We start from the raw sequence: 25,522 nt of genomic DNA, 5'->3' as shown, positions 1-25,522 counted from the left end.
CTTTTGCCAGCTTGTGCCCCTGTACCTCTGGGACTCCTGTACTTTGTGGAGATGCCCCAAAGCCTGGCAGACCTTTCTCTCTTCACCCATGGAAATTGTGTCTTCCACCATACCCCCATGGCTCTCCTCTGAGACGCCTTCTCAATAAATTCACATCCGTACACATAAAACCAGCTTTAAGGGCCTCTAGGCTTACATACTTCTACAATCAAACTTGGCCTCAGTTTCCTTAGATAACAGATCCAGGGCAAAATCTTTTAAATTACTGTCAGTGATCGGCTAAATTGAGGTTCCCCCAGGGTAAATGGAGGCTTCTATGTTCAAGTCTCTTCTTCAGTTTCTGTTCGCTCTCCCAAAAAGTTTCAAATGTAAACCTGAAAGTAATGTACACCTAAAGAAATTTTCTCTGTAACTTACTTAACTTTGTCTTCTGCCTATATATATGTTCCAGTATCCTGCTAGACCCAGGTGTTGCTACATCCATGACAGCACCAAAGCAGCTACCACAGGTGTTCCAGTCTAACTGTGCAGACTGTGTCAAGCCAGACCTGCATTTTCACTCCCAGCCACGGATGTGTTCTCATAGACCTTGGACTACAGGGAACCTGAGCTTGGTCAATGTTTCAGTCTTTTGACCTCCCTATCGCCACCCTAGTGTCAGCAGGAAGTAGTTAAAGAGGACTGATTTCTTCGACGTGATCCACTTATTCTCAACAAAAGGTTGGAATGGTGTGCTTTAGGCCCAGGACCAACAGCTGCAGGTTCTCCCAGCATTCCTCAGTCCCTATCTGCTGCTGGGCATGGCTGGCAACTCCACCCTCCACCCCGAACTTTTCAGGGCAGGGACTTTCTCTCCTCCTCACCATGTAATCTGGACATTTTGGAACTCTTACTTTTTTCCTCTCTCTCTCTTATCCCCTTGCATGGCGACCAAGAGCTGTTTCCAACGAACCTACATGTATATACTTACCTTACATGAGAAACAGCCCCAGCTTCTCATTTTTAATTAAACAAAAAGGGAGGAATATTAATATCTAGGCAGCCTGTTTCTGGGTTGCCTAGCAACCTTTGATGACATCATGTGTTGCCTGCCAAGTAGTCACACCTGGCAGGTGTGGTTCAATTGCTCTATAAAAAGACCAACCTGCCACTTTGTCACTCTCTTGCTCTATCCTTCTCTCTGTCAGGGTGCCTCTTCTCCTCCCCTATCATATCTAGCTCTCTCTCTCTCTCTCTCTCTGTCTCTCCCTCCAGCCAACATTGGATTTAAGATTGATTGTGTGTGTGGCATTTTTATACTAACAGAACCTAATTGTATTTGGAAAGAAAATCTTGGGAACATGTTCTGGAGAATCATTTGCCCCATGTATAAGACAGGGTCAGGGATTGAGGGAGCCTATAAAAATGGTAGAGCATTGGTTTAGTATGCCGGAGGCCCTAGGTTCAACCTCCAGCACCAAAATTCTAAATACGCAAATAAATGCTATGTGGACAATTGCACCTACTTCATGGAAAGGGGTCTATCAGCTAAGACATGTAAATACGAACCAAACTACTTAGCACAAGGAACTTTTGAGAATTCTCAATTCTCTAAGTCAGTCCACCCAAATATGAGTTTCTTCCCCACAGACGATATTACATGATGAGTGCCTTGTCTGAAGTCAATTCTCACTTAGTGAGTGGAGACACTAGCAGGATCATGGGGCTTGCTTAAGGATATGTGTTCTCTACTAGCTAATTAATTAGAAGGCTTTATAAATAACCCTCGCTGCTTTTTTTCTGATTCCTCCCTGACTCTCAAGACTTCAGCAGTAGTTTCCTAGTATTGCCATCCTGTTTCTTGACACTTCTAGGAGTCCCTTGCTCTTGAAGAATGGGCAACCTGTTTACCAAGTTTGCCATAACTGTGTTAAACTGCAAGTCAGTGCAGTAAGCTAGAGAAGTTGTGTTTAAAATGGCATGCAAAGTTGTAATATTGTGAACATGTTTTTTTTTTTTTAATCTGAACATAAACTTTTACTTTTCCTATGGGAAAAGGTATGAAAACAATACGTTTAAATTCTCTTCAAGTTCTGAGAGTAAAGTCAAGTCTGTTTTATTACTGTGTATATTTTCGTATTTTGTGTTCATAAAGATTATTTTCCAAGGCTAAGTATGTAGCTCAGAGGTGGAGCATTTGCCTAGCCTGTACCAGGCCCTGGATTCCACCCACAGCACCACAAACATCAATAACGAAAACAGTAGAATTTTTGTTTTGTTTTGTTGTTGTTTTGTTTTCGTTTTCAGAAAAGGTATTAACAGTTTTTCTTAATACAAAGTACATTCCTGCCTCAGGGCACCAGATTTCATGACTATGTTAAAAATTGGGCAGAAGCAGAAGGCATCTCTGTCTGGAATTGTGTGTGTTTTCACTCTAGACAACACTCATCATGCCAAAAGAAAGGTGGAGTGCATGGATTTTTAGACTTAGGTGTATGAATTAAATAAAATTTCACAAAGCACTTAGAATAGTGCCTGGTACACAGTTAAGTGCCATGTGCTTGATAAACCAACAACTTCCAAAGGTTTGTACCATGACCACACATGCCAACCCTGCGGAAGCCCGCTTGACCACAGAGCAAGCCAGTATTTTCAGGAGACTGAAAAAGGCCAAAATTGCTGCTCTTTTTGGTCAAATTGAGGAAAACCATGGCAAATCCATAGGATGACTCCCGAAACCCAAGGCAAGCTGGGGATCCCGCCCCATTCCCAAGACTAGAACGGTTTGAATTAGACAGGGTAGGGTGGGTCTGGCCACCTGTCACCTTCAGGAAGGCCTGTCAGTCAGCCAAGGTAGTGGAGAGGTAAGGTAACAGCCAGGGGCCGCGGCCTAAGGGCTTGGCTGTGGGTTCTGCGTGCACCTACCGGTACAGGGGCCCGAGCTGGAGCAGGTGCAAGAGTAGCATCAGCGGGCGATCGCGGCTGAGGTCCCGGTGGACGAAGAGGAGCGTGAACTGCACTAGAATACAGGGCATCAGCGAGAAAAACAGCGTCATCGCCTGCCACATGCGGTCCCCGCCCGAGTGGTAGGTGCTGCTCAGGTAGAACGCCGCCGTTGTCTCGGCCACGAACAGAAACAGGGACGCTAACACCGAGGCCGGGAATTTCATCTCCGCGTCTCATAGACTCGCCCTGCTTTCCGCGACTGAGGCAGCGGTGGTAGCTGTACCACTAGGGGCTCCCAGCATGCCTGGCCCGGACCTGACTGCAGGCAGCGAAGCCCGCTGAGAGCACATGTGCCAGGCCAACCGTCCGCCGTTCGCTGGGAGTCTGGCCTGGGGGCAAGCGACAAAGGGGGTGGGGCGGGCAGCGTGGCCCGGGTCGGGCACGCCCACACGCGCCGTGCGCAACCGCCAGCGCTCGCTCCACCGCCCGCAGCGAGCCTCTCTGAGGAGAGTGTAGCCTGTGGGTCGCGAACCTGTGGTGGCCAGGCTGAAGCAAAGTACCGCCTCTCCCAACCCCCACACCCAGGGAGTCCACCAACCAAGCCCGGCCGCGTGCAGCTTCTGGGTCCTAGAGTCCGTTTTCTCACGGCTGTCTTGGGAAAGCTGTGGCGGTCAATTTAATAAACTGCACCGACTTGAAATCAGAATTGGTGGAACGGGAGACTGAGCTCCTGATCAACTGTGTTTTCTGGGCAGAAGAAACCCCTGATAAAAAGTTCAGATTTTCCTGCCAGTCCAATTTAGCCAGAGCCACTGAGATGCTTTTCAAGGAGCAACAGTGTTGATATGGTACTCAATATACAGGAAAATACATTGAACTTTTCACTGAACCCCTTAGGCATGTTTTTTGTCTTTCTAATACAGCTGGGAAGGCGCATCAAAGGAGTTCTGGGAGCCAAAGTTTTCCCTCCCATATAAAAACTGCTTACAGAATATACTGCAGTCAAACTGTGACTAACTCAAGACAGGTCAAAGACCAGAACCTAATAAGGAAACAGTTTTCTAGCCCAACATGTACCTCTGTCCGTGTGCCAACCCTTAAGTGTTTAAGTTTTTGATAGAGAGCATTTTAAATATATATTTTCCCTGCCCCACTCCTCCCACATCTTCCCCACCTGCCTACACACCCAACTTCATGCTTTCTCTCTCTCAAAAACATAAAAAATAAAAACAAAAAACATGTAAAACAAAAAAAAACCCAAACAGTAAAACAAAAAATATCAAAACCAATAAAACAAACAAACAAAATCACCTACAAAAACAAACATGGGGTCTATTTTGAGGTCCATCCCCTGGCATTTGACTGATATACTAAGGAACAATTGCAAAAACCTAGGATTTCCCCTTCCCAGGATGTATCAATTACAAATACTTTCTTGGTCATGGGTTGGAATTTGTGTGTACTTCCCTTTCTCAGTGCTGGGATTTTGTCTCGTTTTACCCTGTGCAGATCCTGTGTAGCCTCACTAAACTTTTGACAGCCTCTGAACATAAGGATGTACTCATGAACCCTACCCCACTCCCAGCACACACATATACAAACACACACTTCCTCACACCTTCTAAGATCATTTTCCATGAAGAAATTGGGTAATTTTAATTTTCAGGCATCTTGGGCATTTTTCTATTTTGGAAAATGAGGTAAACACAAATAAAATGTGAAGATTCAAGATATCAAGACAAGAATAAACATGGAGGGACAGGACAAGTTAGGCTGTTTTACTTCATTGCTGGAGTCACATGGAAAAATCTATTTATAAGGGATGAGGGGAAAACTCAGCCAAGGACTGAGAAGTACCAGGTCCCTTCTCCAAAAGGATTACGAATGCCTATTTATAGAATCCAGCAGGCCACCATGTCCTGGATCCAGATACACACAGTCACAAATGGAATGAGCAGCAGCACTCCACAGTTTTTGTGTAATATTTTATTTGACACTGTAGTTAGCTTTAAAGGAAAATCAACGTGGTAGCTAAGAACTATTAATTAGAACACAATAATTATTTAGCATCAGCTTTTAAGGCAAAGGATTATCACAGGTTTTACATTATTAAGCAGACCATGTGGAGCAGGTGGGCAATAAGCCAGAAACATCATTTTAAACATAATAAAGTCCAGTGTATGGCAGATTATTTTCTACAGTATAAAACTAATGCAGACAACACAATGGAAAGATCACAGTGTTTTGGGAATATTATAGCAGCAGTTAAAAAATAGTAAGGTGTATCACTTAAGTTTCTGAGTCAGTCTTGCTTTGGGAGAGATTACATTACACCATGCAGTGGACTGTTAGCAACTGTCTCTGTGAAGCTGAAGCAAATTCAACTGACAATTGTCCTTCCTGCTCCTGGAACAACAGATAACAAAAGCTAAAATCTGATAAGCATTTCTAACTGGAATCTTCTTGATCATGGTCTGCACATTAACTTATCATAGGCACTGTGTCTTTCGAAATTGTCATTTGCCATTTTATCCTTGAGAAGAATATACACAATTATAGCTTAGTTTCCCTGCCCAACACTTAAGTAGATTTTCATTTGAAATCAACAACATATATTGCAATATACTTCCTCACTAAGATCAAAATACCCACTTTGGTTTTTTTTTTTTTTTAAATATGTGTATACAGGTAATAGACTTGTAGAAAGCGATATATGGGTATAATCATATGTAATATGCCAGAATACTTGAGAACTTTGTTTTATTATAAAATGCCATAGTATGACATTATGTAATATAGTAAAATGCTTAGCACAGTGTTTTGCACTAAGTTTGGAACTACCTGCTACTGATATATCTTTCAAGCACCTTAAACTACCCCTAAAGACATATAATAATTAGCAAAAAATCAAAGAGTGTGATTTTTGGCTTTTATAAAGCCTCTCAATTGGTGTGGAAGTATTTCAAAATTCTTGTTATATGTGACAGATAAATGATGTTGAAATTTATGTCAATAAAAATTAAAAGAATTTTTAGAGTGCTAATAACAAATTCCTAATATTTGGTTTATTTTTTATAATTTTGTTTTACTCAATTATGTGGAGAAATACAGCAAAATCACTTTATTAACAATACTAACTTACTGAACAGTCTTCAAAATTCAATAGTACATTAAATTGTGGTGCTTGTTTACTGTTAGGTACAATTAGGAGTAAGCTGTTATACTATAATGGCAATTTATTATTTGGTACTGCCCCAAAAGTTTAAGGAGTTGTACTGGTTTGCTGCTTATGAGATGTACCATTAAGAAGATGAACTTTTTAAACTCATTCATATTTTTATAAACATTGTGAAACTGTGCAGAAATGAAAACCCTTTTGATGACATAGATTCTTTTCACTCTTGTATATGGTGCTTCATCATTCCCCAGTTATATATGGCTTTTCAACCTGTTTCACTAATTTCTACAAAATCCATTAAAAAATTCCATTAGATTATTGCCACTGCATCCAAAAGATTAATATTCAAACCTATCTTTCAAGAGCTCCCCAAGAAGTTTCCAGTTGGAAGAGCCCTTATGTTATTAGAGACTGGACAGTTTTTTACCACATTCTGAGACCAATCTATTGCACTTAGAGTACTCCTATATGGAACATCTATGTAATAGAAGTTATACTGAATTTTCAAGAGCAAAAGGAGTCTACTGCTGCTACAGTCTTCAGAAGACACCTCTAAATATCAAAATACTGAAGTCCTAAAAGATAGAGCTAAGACTGATTATTTGAATCAATCTGCTTATTTGAATATATCCACATAGAAGGATGACTACATTCTACTTGAACCAAATTCAGTGACATAAATTATTTTACTGATGGTTGCCACTTATACAGAGATATTAAAACATCAGGGGATGGTAACAGACATCCCACTAAAATATGCTGTAATAAGGTCATTTGTGAAGACAGTATATATGTACAGAGTTTTTGTCTTCTTTAAACTGATTGCTAAGTCACAGCTACTTCATACACAATACAAGATTATACACTGAGGAACATATCACACGCAAAGACTATGGAAGAAAATTTCAGCAGAGCTGCATTATTCTATATGTGTGAAATCTGTTTACACATATACACACTCAGATATTTCTCCCCATCTCCATTCTTTTACAGTCATTTCTGAAGGCATGAGAAGAGGGGTTGTATTAGGGTACTTTCGAAAGATCTATATCTATATGTAAGACCCTAAAGCCATCTGCTGATTTCAATTCATAAAGGCTTATTCTATATAATAAATGACTTATCTTGCCTTTCAGATGATTCCGAATACAAAGATAAATCTATTCACTTGAGCCATACAGTTCATCAGCCCTTCTTCTACCCCAGTACAGAACAAAAGTACAGAAGATTTGGTTTTCCATTTAAATAACTTTCCAAAGTTAATTCAGAATGAATGATTTACAAAAGGAAATGAAGATGTATATAATCCTGCAGATGAGATTTTCTTAATTGTAAAGTGATCTAGATAGAAAGGACAATGTCCAATATTTAAAGAAGATGAAAATGAATATTCTTTTAAACTTTAACAGCATCATGCATTAGGTCCCAATTCATTAACACTTTCAAATTACAAAGTAAGGGGAGAGATTGCTCCTCCAGTGAAGGATTTAAGACCATGGGCAAAGTCCATGTAGGACTTAATTTTTTGTCTTTTATGACACTAAAACCAATATGACCACTCCCTTTTATGGAGCAGAAGCAAAATACATGCAGCTATTATCTTATTCTCACACCACAGGTACTCTTGTGACAGCTTGCCCTGGACTTGTGATCTGACTACAGAGTAGTCCCAATTCTTGCTGCTACTAACCTTGACATCAGCCCTTTTGTCCAAAGTGGAATCAAGTCTAAGAGCCCCGTTCTCTTAGCTAAGAACAGATGTGGACAGGGATAAGGGAAAGCCTGCCTACCCAGGAGAAAAAAGGCCATGTGTGTGATTATAACAGACAAAGGGAAAAAAATCCATTATCAGAAAGAGCCATTTAGAGATAAGCGATCAGAATGCTGAAATGAAGGTGGTTTAGGATTAAAGAGATTCTAGGAAGCATGTAAATCCATTGGTAAAATTATACCTATTCTTAGTGCCACAAAATTCACATGTGCAAATTACTCACAGATGCTGAGCTTTGGTAAGCAGCTCCTAACCCCTTACCCTGCCCTCTCATTCACTTTCCTAGCCAAATTTATGCTAACATCATATGGTAATTTGATCTTGGTAAACTTGATGTTTAGGCATTTCAGCTATTAATTTGAGACATACTCAAGGGTGGCCTCACAAGCAGTATAATTCTATTCCTAGAGGTCACACACCTCTGAGGACCATATTAAAGTGAGGAGTCAAAGTCAATGTTAAATTGTCCTATTTCCCAATCCATTGTTGCTGCTAGATCAGGCCTAGTGCCCCCTTTTCTTGAGTTACTGGCACGACAATTCTTTATTTTCAGTAAGCAAAATAAATATTTGGTTAAAAAAGAGCTTCTAGACAACAATGCCAATTCTCTGGGGTAAATTCAGAAACTCTGAGGCTCAAACACCACAGCCAGAATTGGTGGTAGGATATAAAATGTATACACTTAGATTTTACCCATCTAATGACCTGGACCTCAAGCACTGCATCAACACATGACATGTGGTTTTTGTTTGTTTTTTCATATGAACTTAGCATAATTTTAGTGCATATAGTATGCACATAAAATATAGAAGTCTTTTTAAGTAACAAAGAGCCTGTATATTACAAATAACCCCTATGACAATTCTGTGAATTAGACAAGGCAACTACTATATACAGTGCACGCAGGAAAGTGGCAGAGCAAGGCTTTGGAATTTCTAACATGGTTCTCTGGACGTTGCTGTTCCCTTCTAATTGTGTGTCTTCTTTATTTTTGTGCCTAATGGTGGAAATAGGGCTTAGGGTTGTATGCATGCAAGATATGTGTCCTACTACTGAGTTACACCTTCAACCTGTGTATACTTTCTTAGCTTAGTTTTAAACCCCAAACTTGTATTTCTTGTGCCGGAATTACTGAGATATGCTCTCTACGTAATGAGAACAATTCGCATAACACTTTGATTAAAATCCCAAAGAAAACTAAAGAAGTAAGTTGCCAGAGGAGGATATGGGATTCACTATGAACCAAATAGATTATTCTATCAGTGTAATGAATTATCATAATTGAAGACTACTGTCTTAACAACATATTCAATTGCCTGGAAAAAACAGTAGGAAATACACAGTCAAACTTCTATTCTCTTTAAATATCATGTTACAAGCTGAAAAGAAGCAAAACAGCAATGTGAATGTAACTAATGAGAAAAATAAAATTATGGACAAAAAAAACAAAAAAAACAGCAATGTGATTGAGTAAAACAAATACAGACAGTTAATGTGTAGAAAGGTATGTAACTGTGTTAATTCCACAGACCTGCAATGTTTAACAAAATATATTGCTATCGAAGTATAATTCAGTCTCCTTCCTTATTGTTAGGACTCTTTCAATGAACCCTCAAACATCTCCGTTCAGCATGCATAATTGTTTTTGTCCTACAGAGTAAACAGTACTAATGCTTGAATAGTGGTAGAACTGCCAGAGCAAGAGCTGGAGGGATGGCTCAGCAGTTAAGAGCATGGGGAGCCAAGTTGGAATTCCATTCCCAGAATTCACATCATGTGGCTCAGGGCTGTCCATAACTGCATCTTCAAATAGATATAACACCTCTGGCATCCACAAGCCCCAGCACTCTCATCTACACACATATGTGTAATTAAAAATAATTGTTAAAAATCTTTTTTAAATGCCACCGTAGCCTTCATTAGGGAGCAAGCTTTAACATAAGAATGTTGCCACACATGAAACTGATAATGAAATAGATAACATGACTTACTTTCCTACTAAAGATATGTGTCTTTCTTCCCTCTCTTGGGAAAATAAGATAGAAGATGACCCTCCCAAATCAACAGCACTTTTCTTTAAGGAAAGTGAAAAGTTTCAATAATAGGTTTAAGAGCCACATAAAAGTGTATTCTTGCTTGAAGTTTACTGAAGTGGTGCTACAGAAAGACCACACCCAAACTACCACTTTTTTGGATATAATATACAAAAAGAGTAGCCTTTTCACAGTGATCAGCACAAAGTCATAGTCAGTGTATTGCAACTTTAAAAGGTAGGTCCAAATTTTCTAAAGCTACTGGAGACAAAACATACAACACATCAGTGTGTCATTTCCTAGTCCTTTGGGTTTGTATTCTGTATGATGAATGGTGGAGGTGGTGGGCAGATTTTAAAGAGGATGTACATTTGAGGGGACAAGTAATTTGTTTACTGTGGTGCTTACTGCCTTCTAATCTAGAATATTGAACAAATGAACTTGAAAGAAGAAACTTGACTTTGAATCCTTGTTCTGCTCCTTTCTCACTCTAAGTCTTCAAGGAAATCACCTTTACACACATTGAATGGCTGCTCAGACACAATAAAAGCATTTATTCATTTAATACAAAAGCCCCAATCAGAATTGGCTGGTTATTATCTTTAGTCTGTAGGGCCCATAAAAAGTGCATTTAAAATGAGAAGGTGAAGCAGCTGTCACTGTCCTTTGGAAAGGAGGTCATTCTGTGGACAACATCTTCCTTAAAGTTTTCCAAAACTTGATTGCCCTCCTCAAGAAAGGACTTCTGGAATCTAATTTTTACTCCAAACACTATTTTCACAGATAAGCAATTGAAGCCATTTTTATATTGTTGAAATCTTAGGGTGTGGAAATGGGACAATAAGCCAACAAGGTACCTATTTTACAAAAATTATTTTGTCCCACTTTCTGTTGATGATTGTAAACGTACAAAGAGTCATAAAATATAAAAAAGACAGTTCTTTTCTTTGGTAAGATTCTTTGAGAATCTTAAGAATACAAGAGGTCCTCTTTTTCAAAATAGGGTCACACATACAACATGCATCCAAACCCATACAAATCCATTGGGACCTACAGCTCCACAAGGCACAACACATACAAATGTTTCCAAGCAGCAGAGTATTACCTAATGCCTCCCAAAAAACAAAGTCTATCTACAGTTCAAATAGTGTTTCAGTTTATGTGGGGATAGATGTTGCATATGCACACATGTACCTACATTTATATACATATCCAAATACCTAATGACTGCTGAAATAACGATATTGTATACAGCACAACTGTTTCCTTAATATGATGTCTGAACGTCAATGCTCAAATACCAGGACTGTGGAAAACTTCATGTTCTGTATATTGGCTCCTATTAGTGTTCAACAATCTACTATGGACTTGAAGCATTTTTTATAACTTGTGTTTATAGCAGGAGTAAACTAGATATGATAACTAGAATCAACTGATATGATAGCTGGTCTCTAGCATGTCCTGTGTTCTGCAGGGCAAGGTGACAGCCAGGAAGTTCATTGCACTCTTAATCGAATAGGATGAAATGGAGCATCATTCTTTCTATAGCCACTTCTATTTTTCTTATCCCATGTCTTTCATAGTAACCCATGAATTAGAGAAATGACTTACCTTTGTGGTAGTTACCCTGATTTTTGAGATGAGCGATTTTCACCTAGAACATATTTTACAGTCTGTGTACTGAGATTTACAAAGATAAAGGCATTTGAAAAATTACTAACAATACACAATATACAGGTCACACTTCAAATTGAGATAAACACATGACGACACTTATTTGCTAGGTATGAATTATCCTGTCTTCCAGTTTTTGTTTTTTGTTTTGTTTATTTGTGGTGCCAGGCATGGAACTGGGGCTCTGTGCATACTAAACAAGCTATACCCTAAGCTAGTAAGCTCCCCTCCTTCCTGCCCAAATCTTACTATTCTGAGCTCTAGTAAAGAAAAAGAAACTAGGAAAAAACATAGTCTAAGGCCTAAGGCAGCTTCAAATTTCAGTGTTTAAAATAAGCTATGGTATAACTTTTTTTTAAGTGCCCAGGATAGTGATTTTAAAAACCACATACATATGCAAATATCTCCACTCAGAAAAAAATTATGAATTTCAGAAAGTAAAGGCCCAAGACAACCAACAGTTTCTTTTCACGTCTTTCACCCTGACACTTGATCCCTGCTAACAGTTTTTAACAGGGCAAACTTATTTTAGATTCCAGTTGTCCTTACTTCTGAATTTAGGGGTGGAGGGCATAGACAGATGGTCAAATTTTTCTTCAGTTTTGAAAGTGTTGGCATTTTATCCCCATCATCTACAGTTCACTTTTGCCTTTTGTGTCATGAACTGAAAAACATTATTATTTGTTTTCGCTTGTCTCTCTGCTCATGGGTTTTACATCTCTCCCCTGAAACGTTAAATCTGTGATTTGTAGATGAGTTGTGGCATCTCTGTTTGGCAGGCTCTCTCTCCAGTCTGGTATCGTGCTGTTCTCATCAGACTGATCTCATCCTTTTGGCAGCAAAGTGAAGGCTCAGGATCGCGATATCATTGGATGTGGATTACATGGAAAACTGCCTAGAGGAGGCTCAGGAAAACTCAGGGGACTTCAGCCAGCTGCAATGGGAGATGGAGCCTTTTAAACAAAGACGCTGAAGAGAGGGAATTCAGCCTGATTGGGCTGCAGCAAATCAATGAGAAAGCAAACAGTCCCAGAGAAGCCTTCATACAAGCTGTATATGCTTTCCAGAACCCGTGAACCAGCTTTGAATTCTTCAGTGAATAAGAACTGAGCAAACCTAAGAGAAGAAGAAAACAGGAGCAGTTTCAATATGAATGTGTCCATATGACCAGCCACAGGATGCTGTTCTTTTGTGAACTTAAAGTTTTAGTGCTGTTTTCTTTTCAGAATTATGTAATTAATTTATGAAAACTCCATTCTCTGGTTAAAAAAAAAAAAGAGATCAGTTATATAAGTGTTTATGTTTTGCAACAGGTTTTGTTGGCAAACAAATCCAACTATTTTTAGAAGCTGCAAATCAAAGCACATTGGTACTTTCTGAAATTCTATTCCTTCCACTGTCCAATAAATAAAAGTAAAAAAACTCAAAATAAATCATTGAACTTTTGTCTTGAACTGAAGCAAACTGATATATCACTGTTCCTTTAAAAGATCTAAAGATATTGTGTTTCTGGAGGCATATTATTTCTGAACTACATTTAATTTATACATGACAGAAAGCAGAGGCTGAAAACAAATGTGCAGGATTTTACACAATCTGCTTTGGGCAACAAAGGACTAAAATGAATGTGAAGATGCAAGCAACTTTTCATAATGTTAACAGCAAATAGTGAATTTAATTATGAAGCATTATTGTTAAGACAATTTTCCATTAAAACAAGTCACTGACCTCTAAAATCTCCATTAAAAACATTTTTTACTTTTACTTATTTAGATTAACTGTAACAACACTCTATCATAGTTTACAACCTTTCAAGTGCTTTCACCTATGTCATTATTTTTAACTGATTTTATTCATTTTTCATCAACAACAACAATAATCACCAATTCTGATGCTGGTGAGACCTGAGAGTTGGAACTATTATAAATTTAGATTGCTGCTGCCACCCAAGGGTCCTATGACGAGTAATTACTTATTTAATCTCTTTCAGGGCCCTTGGAATTAGTGTAGGCAGATTAAAATAAATAAAGAGAAAATTAATTGCAATTCCATTTCTTACAGATTTTATATCAACTGTTTCCTTGAATATATAACTATTTAAATAAGTGTTTTTAACTTTTAAACAGCACAAAAAATAAGGCATTTTAGCTGGGTGTGGTGATGCATGCCTGTAATCCCAGCACTCAGGAAGGTAGACACAGGTGGATCTCTGTGAGTTTAAGGCCAGCCTGGTCTACAAAGCAAGTCCAGGACAGCCAAGGCTACACAGAGAAACCCTGTCTTGAAAAACCAAAATAAATAAATAAATAAGTAAATAAAGCATTTTAAAAATCAATTAAATATGTAGAATTATGTGATAAATAGGGATTGTGAAATGACTCTAGTCACCTTTCATCTTTTAAGTGCTATCTTTTAACTCTGGATACCTCAGAATTGTCCTCAAATTTATAAAATGTAATATGTAGAATCTAAAAGAACTCAACTATAGTAAAGCACAGTTAGCGTATTTGTTCTTTTTTTAAATTTGTTACCTCTTACAGATGATAAGAATTAAAGCCAGCACCTCTATCATTGAGCTACAAGCTCATTACCAGTTAAAAAAAATGAAAACCAACAAAAATTTATGATACAGTAACATTAATTATTTGTTAGAACAGTAAATAACACTATCTAGTAGTGCCTCAATAAGTACTGACATTTTTAAGCACTGAGGGACACAAAATATATTTTGCATTATCTGCAACAAAAGTAGTTGAATATAAGAATACTTCTACAGGTTGCAAAAGTGTAGCTGCTGATAAACTATGATGCATACTCAAAATTTAAAGAAAATTTAAACTTCAACCTAAAATTTACCCTGCATAAAAGATGTGCAGGGATAAATATGGAGCAGAGATTGAGGAAATGTCCAAACAACGCCTGGCCTAACCTGAAGAACCATTTCATAAGAGAGAGCCAACCCGTGACACTACTAACAACACTCTGCTATGCTTGCAGACAGGAGCCTAGCATAGCTGTCTTCTGAGAGGCTCTGCCCAACAGCTGATTGAAACAGATGCTGAGACCCACAGCGAAACATTGGGCAAAGTGTAGGGAGTCTTGTGAAAAAATGGAGGGAAGGATAGAAAGATCTGGAGGGAACAGAAGATCCACAAGAAGACCAACAGAGCCAACTAACCAAAGCCCAGAGTTGCTTGCGGAGACTGAAGCACCAACCAGAGTTGCTTGCGGAGACTGAAGCACCGATTTGGACCTAGACCCCCACACAAATGTAGCCAATGGGCAGCTCGGGCTTCACGAGGGTTTCCTAGTAAGGAGAGCAAGAGCTATCTCTGACATGAACTCTGTTGCCAGTTTTCTGATCATTTCCCCTGGCAAAGCTGCCTCACCAGGTCACAGAGGAAGAAGAATCGCTCAGTCCTGATGGGGCTTGATGCTCTCCTGTGGGTTGCAGGGGAGCTCTCTTTTTCTAAAGAATAGAGGAGGGGGAGAGGGAAAGATGAAGGGAGGATGAGACTGGAGGAAAGGAGGGAGGGTGCTGTGATTGGAGGGTAAAGTGAATAAATAACTTAATTAAAAAAACAAATGATTACAATCCAGTTTGATATGTAATCTTAAACATATTCATAAACTCCAGACTTAAAACCCCTTAAAGATAAAGAGCTGTGGAGCTGAGGTATCCGAATTTGATTTTATGTTATATAAACATCGATTAATTTCTTAAACCAGGCTTTTTTAAAATTTTATTATTATTATTATTAGTTACATTTTATTAACTCTGTATCCCAGCTGTATCCTGCTCCCTTATTCCCTCCCAATCCCACCCTCCCTCCCTCAGCTCCTCCCTGCCCCTTTCCAAGTCCACTGATAGGGGAGGACCTCCTCCCCTTTCATATGACCCTGTTTTATCAGTTATATTCAGGACTGGCTGCAAAGTCCTCCTCTGTGGCCTAGCAGGACTGCTCCTCCCTTGGGGGGTGGGGAGGTCAAAGGGCCTGCCATTGAGTTCATGTCAGAAATAGTCCCTGTTCCCCTTACTTTGGGAAACCAATTGGTTATTGAGCTACCACGAGCTTCGTCCAAGCAAAGGTTCTAGGTTATATCCATACACAGTACTTGGTTAGAGAAAGAGTTTCAGAAAAAAACCCTGTGCCCAGATATATTTTGTCCTTGTGGAACTCCTATCCTTTCCCCGTCATACTAACTCCCCTTCTGCCGAAGGTTTGGTTATGAGTCTTAGTATCTGTTTTGAAACGTGACGAGGTAGAGTCTTTCAGATGCCTTCTGCGGGAGACTCCTGTCATATGTCCAATGCACATCCCATTTTTTAAAAAAATGCATAACTACATAAGTTGTTTGGAAAAACTGAAGATATCTAACAGTCTTTCACCAAACAGTAAAACTGGAAAAAAGAAAATTACATTTTTACGTAATGTGTAAATGTATTTGGACAGAATATCTGTATGACAGAAAATGAGTCCATTACACTGTAAAAGAGAATCAAATTAATTTTACTCACTTGTGTGAAATTCCCCCCATTAACCATGATTTATTTTAGTATTACATATCACTAAAACCTTGGTTTCCTGCATTTTTTTTTTACCTAAAATGAAGGATGCAATGAACATATTATGTGCTTTTAAAAATACTTTCTAAACAATGCATTGTTCATTTCTGCAAAATGTTGTCAATAGTAAAATGAAAACTATTATCTCAAAACTGTACCCAAGGTTCCGAGAATCAAATAAAACAAATAATTTTCTAAACAATTCTTAGTCAAATAGTAGCCTGAATGGTAATTATAGAGCTAAAAAGAATTAGCCACATTACATATAAAAACCAAATGGAGGCTCAACAGATAAAAGAAGATTCAAATAATTCCTTGTATCCTGTCTGATCACCATGGAATAAAGCTGGACCTCAACAACAACAGAAATAGCAAAAACCCTACACACACATGGAAACTGAACAACTTGCTACTAAATGACAGCTGGGTTAGGGAAGAAATAAAGAAAGAAATCAAAGTCTTCCTAGAATTCAATGAAAATGAAGACACAACATACCCAAACTTTGTGGTACACAATGAAAGCAGTGCTAAAAGGAATAGCAGTAAGTGTCTTCAAGAAGAAATTCGAGACATCTCATTCAAGCAACTTAATGGCTCACTTAAAAAACCTAGAAAAAGAAGAAGCAGACACACCAAAATGGAGAGACGGCTGGAAATAATTGATTTCAGGGATGAAATCAATCAATTATAAACAAATAAATAAATAAATTCAAAGAAACAATGAAACCAAAAGCTGGTTCTTTGAGAAAATCAACAAGATTGACAAACCCTTAGCCAAGTTAACTAAAAGGTAGAGAGACACTATCCAAATCAACAAAATTAGAAATGAAAATGGGGACATAACGACAGACACTGAGAAAATCCAAACAATCATTAGGACTTACTTCAAAAGTCTATATGCCACAAAATTTGAAAATCTAAATGAAATGGACAGTTTTCTTGATCAATTCAACTTACCAAAGCTGAATGAGGACCAGGTAAACCAATTAAATAGTCCTATATCCCCCAAGGAAATAGAAGCAGTCAATAAAAGTCTCCCATCCAAAAAAAAAAAAAAAAAAAAAAAAAAAAAAAAAAGCCCAGGACCAGATAGTTTCAGTGTAGAATTCTACCACACCTTCAAAGAAGAGCTAACTCCAATTCTCTTCAAACTATTCCACAAAGTAGAAACAGAAGGAACATTACCAAACTCATTCTATGAACCCACAGTCACCTTGGTACTTAAATCTCACAAAGACCCAATAAAGAAAGAGAATTTCAGGCCAATCTCCCTTATGAACATTGATGCAAAAATACTCAACAAAATACTTGCAAACCGAATACAAGAACACATCAAAGATATCATCCACTATGACCAAGTAGGCTTCATCCCAGGTATGCAGGGGTGGTTCAATATACTGAAATCCATCAATCTGATCCACCATATTAACAAACTGAAAGAAAAAAAAAAACCACATGATAATCTCCCTAGATGCTGAAAAAGCATTTGACAAAATCTAACATCCATTCATGATTAAACTATTAGAGAGATCAGGGATACAAGGTACATACCTAAACATAGTAAAGGTGATATAGAGCAAGCCTGTAGCCAAAATCAAACTGAATGGAGAGAAACTTAAAGCAATCCCACTGAAATCAGGGACAAGACAAGGCTGCCCACTCTCTCCATATCTCTTCAACATAGTGCTGGAAGTCCTTGCTAGAGCAATAAGACAGTTGAAGGAGATCAAGGGGATACAAATTGGAAAGGAAGAAGTCAAATTATCAGTATTTGTAGATGATAGGATAGTATACATGAGTGACAACAAAAACTCTACCAAGGAACTCCTATAGCTGATAAACACCTTCAGCAAAGTGCCCAGATACAAAATTAACTAAAAAAAAAAAAAAATCAGTAGCCCTTCTATATACAAAAGACAAAAGGGCTGAGAGAGAAATTAGGGAAATAACACCCTTCACAATAGCCACAAATGACATAAAGTACTTTGGAGTAACCCTAACCAAGAGAGTCAAAGACTTGTATGAAAAAAATTTCAAGTCTCTGAAGAAAGAATTAGAAGAAAATATCAGAAGATGGAAAGATCTCCCATGCTCATGGCTTGGCAGGATTAATATAGTAAAAATGGCCATCTTACCAAAAGCAATCTACAGATTCAATGCAATTCCCATCAAATTACCAACACAATTCTTTACAGACCTAGAAAGAAAAATTCTCAACTTCATATGGAATAACAAAAAACCCAGAATTGCTAAAACAATCCTCTATAATAAAAGATCTCCTGGAGGTATCTCCATCCCTGATCTTAAGTTGTACTATACAGCAACAGTTATAAAAACTGCATGGTACTGGCATAGAAACAGAATGGTGGATCAATGGAACCGAAGAGAAGACCCAGAAATAAACCCACACACTGATGGACACCTTATCTTTGACAAAGATGCCAAAAACATACAATGGAAAAAAGATAGCATCTTCAACAAATGGTGCTGCTCTAACTGGATGTCTACATGTAGAAAAATGCAAATAGACGCATACTTATCAGCATGCACAAAGCTAAAGTCCAAGTGGATCAAAGACCTCAACATAAAACCAGACACATTAAATCGGTTAGCTGAGAAAATGGGGAAGAGCCTAGAACTCATTGGTACAGGAGACAACTTCCTGAACAGAATAACAACAGCACACGATTTAAGAGCAACAATCAATAAATGGAACCTCATTAAAATGAACAGCTTCTGTAAAGCAAAGGACACAGTTATCAAAACAAAACGACAGCCAACAGATTGGGAAAGAATCTTCACCAAACCTTTATCTGACAGAGGACTAATATCCAGTATATATAAAGAAATAAAGAAGCTGAAAAGCAGCAAACCAAGTAATCCAATTTAAAAAATGGTGAACAGAGCTAAACAGAGAACTCTCTGTAAAGGAATATCGAATGGTAGATAAACACTTAAAGAAATGCTCAACGTCATTGGCCATTAGGGAAATGCAAATCAAAACAACCCTGAGATTTCACCTTACACCCATGAGAATGGCCAAGATGAAAAACTCAATTGACAACCCATGCTGGAGAGGTTGTGGAGAAAGGGGAACCCTTCTCCACTGCTGGTAGGAATGTAAACTTGTACAACCACTCTGGAAATCAATCTGGTGCTTTCTTAGACAACTAGCAATAGCACTTCCTCAAGATCCAGCCATACCACTCCTAGGCATATATCCAAAAGAGGCTCAAGTACACAATAAGGACATTTGCTCAATGATGTTTGTAGCAGCTTTATTTGTAATAGCCAGAAGCTGGAAACAGCCCAGATGCCCCTCAACTGAAGAATGGATGCAGAAATTGTGGTACATCTACACAATGCAGTATTATTCTGCAAGGAAAAATAAGGGAATTTGCAAGTAAATTGTGGGACCTGGAAAGGATCATCCTGAGTGAGCTGTTCCAGAAGAAGAAAGACACACAGGGTATACACTCACTCATATAGACATATAACATAGGATAAACCTACTAAAATCTGTACATCTAAAGAAACTAATTAAAATAGAGGGCCCTAAATAAAACGCTCAATCCCCAATCCTGAAAGGCAAAGAGGGTGGACATCAGAGGAAGAAGAAAATAGGAAACAACCTAGGAACCTGACACAGAGGGCCTCTGAAAGGCTCTGCCCTTCAGACTATCAAAGCAGACGCTGAGACTTATGACCAACTGCTAAGCAGAGTACATGGAATCTTATGTAAGATGTGGGAAATAGTAAGAACTGGAGAGGACAGGAACCCACAAGGAGAGCAACAGAACCAGAAAATTTGAACACAGGGAACTTCCCAGAGACTCATACTCCAACCAAGGACTATTCATGGCGATAACCTGGAACCCCTGCACAGATGTAGCCCATGGCAGTTTAGTGTCCAAGTGGGTTACATAGTAATGGGAAGAGGGACTGCCTCTGACATAATCTGATTGGCCTGCTCTTTGGTCACCTCCCCCTGAGGTGGAAGCAGCCTTACCAGGACACAGAAGATGACAATGCAGCCACTCCTGATGGGATATAATAGACTAAGATCAGAAGGAAGGAGAGAAGAGGACCTCCCCTATCAATGGACTTGGGGAGGGGAATTCATGAAGAAGGGGGAGGGAGGGTGGGATTGGGAGGGACTTATGGGGGGATACAAAGTGAATAAAGTGTAATTAATAAATAAATATATAAGTAATATTATATAAAAAATTTAAAATAAACCTAATGGTTCTATTTTTAAAAAACTAGCTAAGAATAAGTAATGCTTTACAAATTATTACTAATTGATAATGAGAGGCTATCTATTTACACATTTTAAGCTAGACAATAACACAAAAGAAGAAAGAGTTGGGGCTTCCTGTGAGAAGGAAACTAGGTAGCAATGATGAGTGGGCATAATGGAAGGCAGTAAATGGGATAGTGAATTAGAAAATTGTAAAATGACACATGTGCATAAGTATGTCATACTGAAACCCATTTTTCATATGCTAACTTTAAAGTAATATAGAAGTTATGATAGAAAAGGAATAGTGGGTAATCAAGGCAGAAATTAACAAAGTAGAAAGCAAAAGAGAAAAAAAGAGGGGTAATATCCAGAATATATAAAGAACTGAGGAGTTGACGGAGGTGTCTTCAATCAGAATATATAAAGAATAAATTGTAAAGAAAAAAATAAAAATTCTTAAAAAGATTCAAAGAAAGAAAGAGAGAAAGAAAGAAAGAAAGAAAGGAAGAAAGAAAGAAAGAAAGAAAGAAAGAAAGAAAGAAAGAAAGAAATGGCACAAGGCCCCTAATCATCAGGGAAATGCAAATCCAAAAGACCCTGAGATTCCACCTCACACCCATCAGAATGGCTAAGATCAAAAACTCAAGTAACAATACATGCTGGAGAGGATGTGGAGAAAGGGGAATTGTCCTCCATTGCTGGTGGGAATCGAAACATGAATAACCACTTTAGTTATTCAATCAATCTGGCACTTTCTCAAAAAATTAGAAATAGTACGACCTCAAGATCCAGCTATACCACTCTTAGGCATATACCCAAAGGATGCCCTAAGATTCAGTAAGGACGTTTCCCAACTATGTTCATAGCAGCTTTATTTGTAATAGCCAGAAGCAGGAAGCAACCCAGATGTTCCTCAGTTGAGGAATGGGTATAGAAAGTGTGGTACATTTCCGTGATGGAATATTACTCAGCAATTAGAAATGAGGAAACCATGAAATTTGCAGGCAAATGGTGGGAACTAGAAAAGATCATACTGAGTGAGGTAACCCAGAAGCAGAAAGACACATATGGTATATATTCACTTATAATTGGCTATTAGCCATATAATATAGGATAAACATGCTGAAATCTGTAGTCCTAAAGAAGCTAAACAACAAAGAGGACCCCAGGGAAGAGGATGAAACCTCACTCAGAAAGGCAAACATGATAGACCTAGGAAGTAAGAGAAGACAAAGAACAGGACAGGAGCCTTCCACAGCAGACCTCTGAAAGCCTCTACCCACCAGGGCATTGAAGAAGATTCTGAGACTCATAGCCAAACTTTGGGCAGAGTGAAGGAAATGTTATGGAAGAAGAGGGAGAAAGAAAGACCTGGAGGGGACAAGAACTCCACAAGGAGATCAACAGAGCCAAAAAACCTGGTCCCGGGGTCCTGCAGAGAATGACACTCCAACCAAGGACCATGCATGGAAAGGACCCAGACCTCCTGCTCAGAGAGAAAACCCATAGGCTGCTCAGTTTCCAAGTGGGTACTCTAGTAAGGGGACCAGAGGCTGTCTCTGGCATGAAATCAGTGGCCAGCTCTTTGTTCACCTCCCGCTGGGGGATGCAAATTAAGATGATGCAGCTAGCCTTGATGAGTCCTGATAGGCTAGGGTTAGATAAAAGGGGAGGAGGACCTCCCCTATCAGTTGACTAGGGAAAGGCATAGGGGGAGAAGAGGGATGGTGGGTGAGACTAGGAGGAGATGAGGGAAGGGGCTACAGGAGGGATACAAAGTGAATAAATTGTATTATTTATTAATTAATTTAATTAATCAAAGAACTAGGGCATAATCTAGTATAATTGGTTTCATCCGTTGGACAAGTTTTGTCAGAGGTGCTTGTGCCCTAAAACATGTTTTTGAAAAGAGTGGATAAACCTCCCTGTTTCCTGGCATGCCAACCTGATTGTTCAGAGCTGGAATTATAACATTTTTAAGTTCCAGAGCTCTTTATAAAACTCAAACATCTCATTCACGAGCTGTAAAATGCAGGTAATATTTCAGTATTGTTTTGGCATTGAATTATATTGCTTGGAGTTCTGAACTTTCCATTTCATTATATTTCAAAGTTAAATATGATACAAATTGGAGAGGCTTTCAGTTCTAGGAACAGTAATGTTTTTTTTTTTTTTTAATGTACCTTTTCTGAAGAAACATTACTTGGTCATCACATATTTCTCTTTTAACATGCATTTTAACACAGCTACATAAAAATCTGGCCATCTTCAATTTCTATTTTTCTAGTAATTATATTAATTAATTTGGAAAACAACAGGTCAGCTTTCAGTGAAACGGGTTAGAAAGCTGTGTCATGTGTGTGCTAAGCAACCACTCTCACACTGAGCCATATCACCAGCTGTCAATTTTACTGTTTGCAGACAGGGTCTCACTGCTTGACTACATTAGGCTTTTCCTCCCTCTTGTGGCCCAAGAAAGTTCGGAATTTGTGGTCCTCCCATGTACATCTCTTAAGTAGCCACAATTATGGGCCTTAATCAGCACACAAGGCAAATAGAAGACTCATAAGTGCTAGTAATTCCCTTTAGAGCATATATGGAAATATCAAAGGTATTTTATAGTTTATTTTAACAGTGAATACTTGATACATTAACACTTAGAAAACCTTTCTGGGGCATTTAAACCTTTACTCTAAAGACCTAAATATATATATATATATATATATATATATATATATATATATATATATATATATATATATAGAAAGTGAACATTATAGGTAAAAAGGCCTAAGAGCTGAATGTAGACGTGCTAGGGAGCAAGGAGATATAGGTAGAAATTAAAAATTATGCATGGAGGGAAACAAAACCTTAAAGGGCTTGTGGCATACCGCATATGGCATACTAAATGAATCCCAAGAACCACAACAGGGTGGAGTGAACAAGAAGGAAGTGAATAGGAGATGAAGTCAAAGGGAAAGGGAACTTAGGTGCTGTAGGACTTCTGACACAGAGGGCAGACTTTTGCTTTTACCTTCAGTCATAGTAGAAATCTACTGGATTACCTTAAATATAGGAGTGTCTTTCTAACATTATATATATTATAAAAAATAAATATAAAGATCATGGTAAAATGTGAGATCACTAATGCAATGAGTATAAAAGCAGTGATGTTTTTGGTATGGAGATGCACTGTTGTAGGGGAACTCATGCAACAGAAAAACAAAGAGTATGATTGCCTATAAGTAAAGAAGTTACAGTCATAATTACTTGCATATAATGTGCATGTATATCTAGAAAATCTGATGGAATGTGTTAGAAAACTGGTAGGACAATAATGGAATATGTAAGTTCTATGATATCTATGATGATAGTATTTATGAAAGCATAGATACAAGGTGCAATGCTGATTGACAAGAAAAATATAAACTGATGATGAACTGTACTGATATTCTGATGATAAATTGATGATATATGTTTTTTAATTTTAATAAGTAACAGTAATGCATAAACTGAAAATATGATGCCTTGAGAAAAATCTCATTTATAATAAACTTGGAAATTAACAAAACAAAATTTTTTATTGCTAACAAGAATTTAAAGACATTGTTCATAAAATCAAGAATTGGCCAAGTGACATTTTAACAACTTAAATAAATGGAAAGGTCTACCATAATCTTGAATGGTATAATAATGAATAATGTCTTGTTATTTAAAGACATTAATAATTCTCATGGAAATAACCTGTAATTTGGTGAAATTCTGACCAAATTTCATAGGACTGCTTTTAAAGTTGACAAATTGTAAGCTGAAAAATAAGATGGGGAAATAGTAAAGAAAAAAATAGAAGTAAACTATGAAATATAGAAGTAGCAAAATAGAACTTAAGAAAGCCCCCAAACAAAACCATTCATGCATAGAACTTCAATCTGTGATAGAGATAAACTATCCAATCACAGTGCTTTGCTAAAAGCTTTTCAGCAACCCAAGGTAGAAAATAATCTAGCACCAATGAAAAATCATTTCTAGATGAATAAAACCTTTTCATGTTAAAATAAATTCACAAAAGAACAAGTGTCAATATTAATTACCTTTTGTTATCTTAGAATAGTAAAGGTAATTCTATGAATAACACAAAATACAGAAAATATTAACAGGAAATATGAAGATCACAAAACATTACCTAATACTTTCATATGACAAAGGTTTAGGAACAAGTGGGGAGAAATGGTAAAGAAAAATGGCTCTGTAGCTGACCACACTGGCTGTTCTTCCAGAGAAGCAGGGTTTGATTCCCAGCACCAATGTGGCAGCTTTCAACTGTCTATCACTCCAGCATTAGGAAGTCTGGTTTGTTTTCCTGGCCTCTGCAGGCATCAGGATTACACATGATGCACAGACATACTTACAAGCAAAACATCCACACAAAGAAATTTTTTTAAAAAAAATTAACTTTAAAAAAAGAGAAATAGCAGTAAAGGAAAATATTTACAGCACACTTTATAGAAGAGTTATAATCATAAATATATCCACCAAAATAGAAAAATGGGAAGGGGAGGAAGGAAAAGGATAAAAGTAGGTTCATTTCAGGACAAGAAACACTTATAAACCTGGATATTTCTATCCTAAAATTTTAAGTCAGGAATAAAGTACTCAATAATAGAATGCTTGCCTACCTAGCATGCATGAATGAGACTCTGAGTTCTACTCCCATTACTTTGAGAACAAAAGGGTATATGGTAATTTAAAAATATTTCTTACATAAATGTTCTATCACTATAATGTACATATAGTGTGTATCTTCATTATATTGAATGTATATGATATATTTGAGGCAATTTTGCCTATATTAGCAAATATTATATCAATATTATATTAGCAAACATATATCAAGTTTCTATTACTTAGAGTTGATTTATGGTACAACTTCATTGAATAATTATTTAGCTGCTTAAAACAATGAAATAAATTTATGCAAAGTAAAATTACTCATTTAAAAGTCCAGTTAAAATAGTATATATAGTACCATTATATAAGTATAATAGTAATATAGAGAGCTGAGGTATGATTTAATGATAAAGTATGTCTTTAGCATGTGTGAAGCCCTGCGATGAATTCCTAGAACTAAAAT

At 37.7% G+C, this 25,522-nt stretch overlaps 2 protein-coding genes across 2 annotated transcripts in view; both read right to left on the bottom strand.

Annotated features, from left to right (window-relative positions):
* The window catches only part of Xk (X-linked Kx blood group antigen, Kell and VPS13A binding protein), a 65,022-nt gene extending 61,530 nt beyond the window's left edge, over window positions 1-3,492 (bottom strand). The window contains exon 1 of the mRNA XM_060375703.1: window positions 2,905-3,492. Coding sequence (XP_060231686.1) covers window positions 2,905-3,149 — 245 coding nt within the window. The 5' untranslated portion in view covers window positions 3,150-3,492. The remainder of the gene's footprint in view (window positions 1-2,904) is intronic.
* A 1,414-nt stretch (window positions 3,493-4,906) lies between these two features.
* Window positions 4,907-25,522, bottom strand: part of Lancl3 (LanC like family member 3) — a 144,460-nt gene continuing 123,844 nt past the window's right edge. The window contains exon 5 of the mRNA XM_060374415.1: window positions 4,907-12,697. Coding sequence (XP_060230398.1) covers window positions 12,538-12,697 — 160 coding nt within the window. The 3' untranslated portion in view covers window positions 4,907-12,537. The remainder of the gene's footprint in view (window positions 12,698-25,522) is intronic.

Source organism: Meriones unguiculatus, chromosome X (assembly GCF_030254825.1).
Source record: "Meriones unguiculatus strain TT.TT164.6M chromosome X, Bangor_MerUng_6.1, whole genome shotgun sequence".
NCBI classification, from domain to species: Eukaryota; Metazoa; Chordata; class Mammalia; order Rodentia; family Muridae; genus Meriones; species Meriones unguiculatus.
This window is presented reverse-complemented; position numbering and strand designations above follow the sequence as displayed.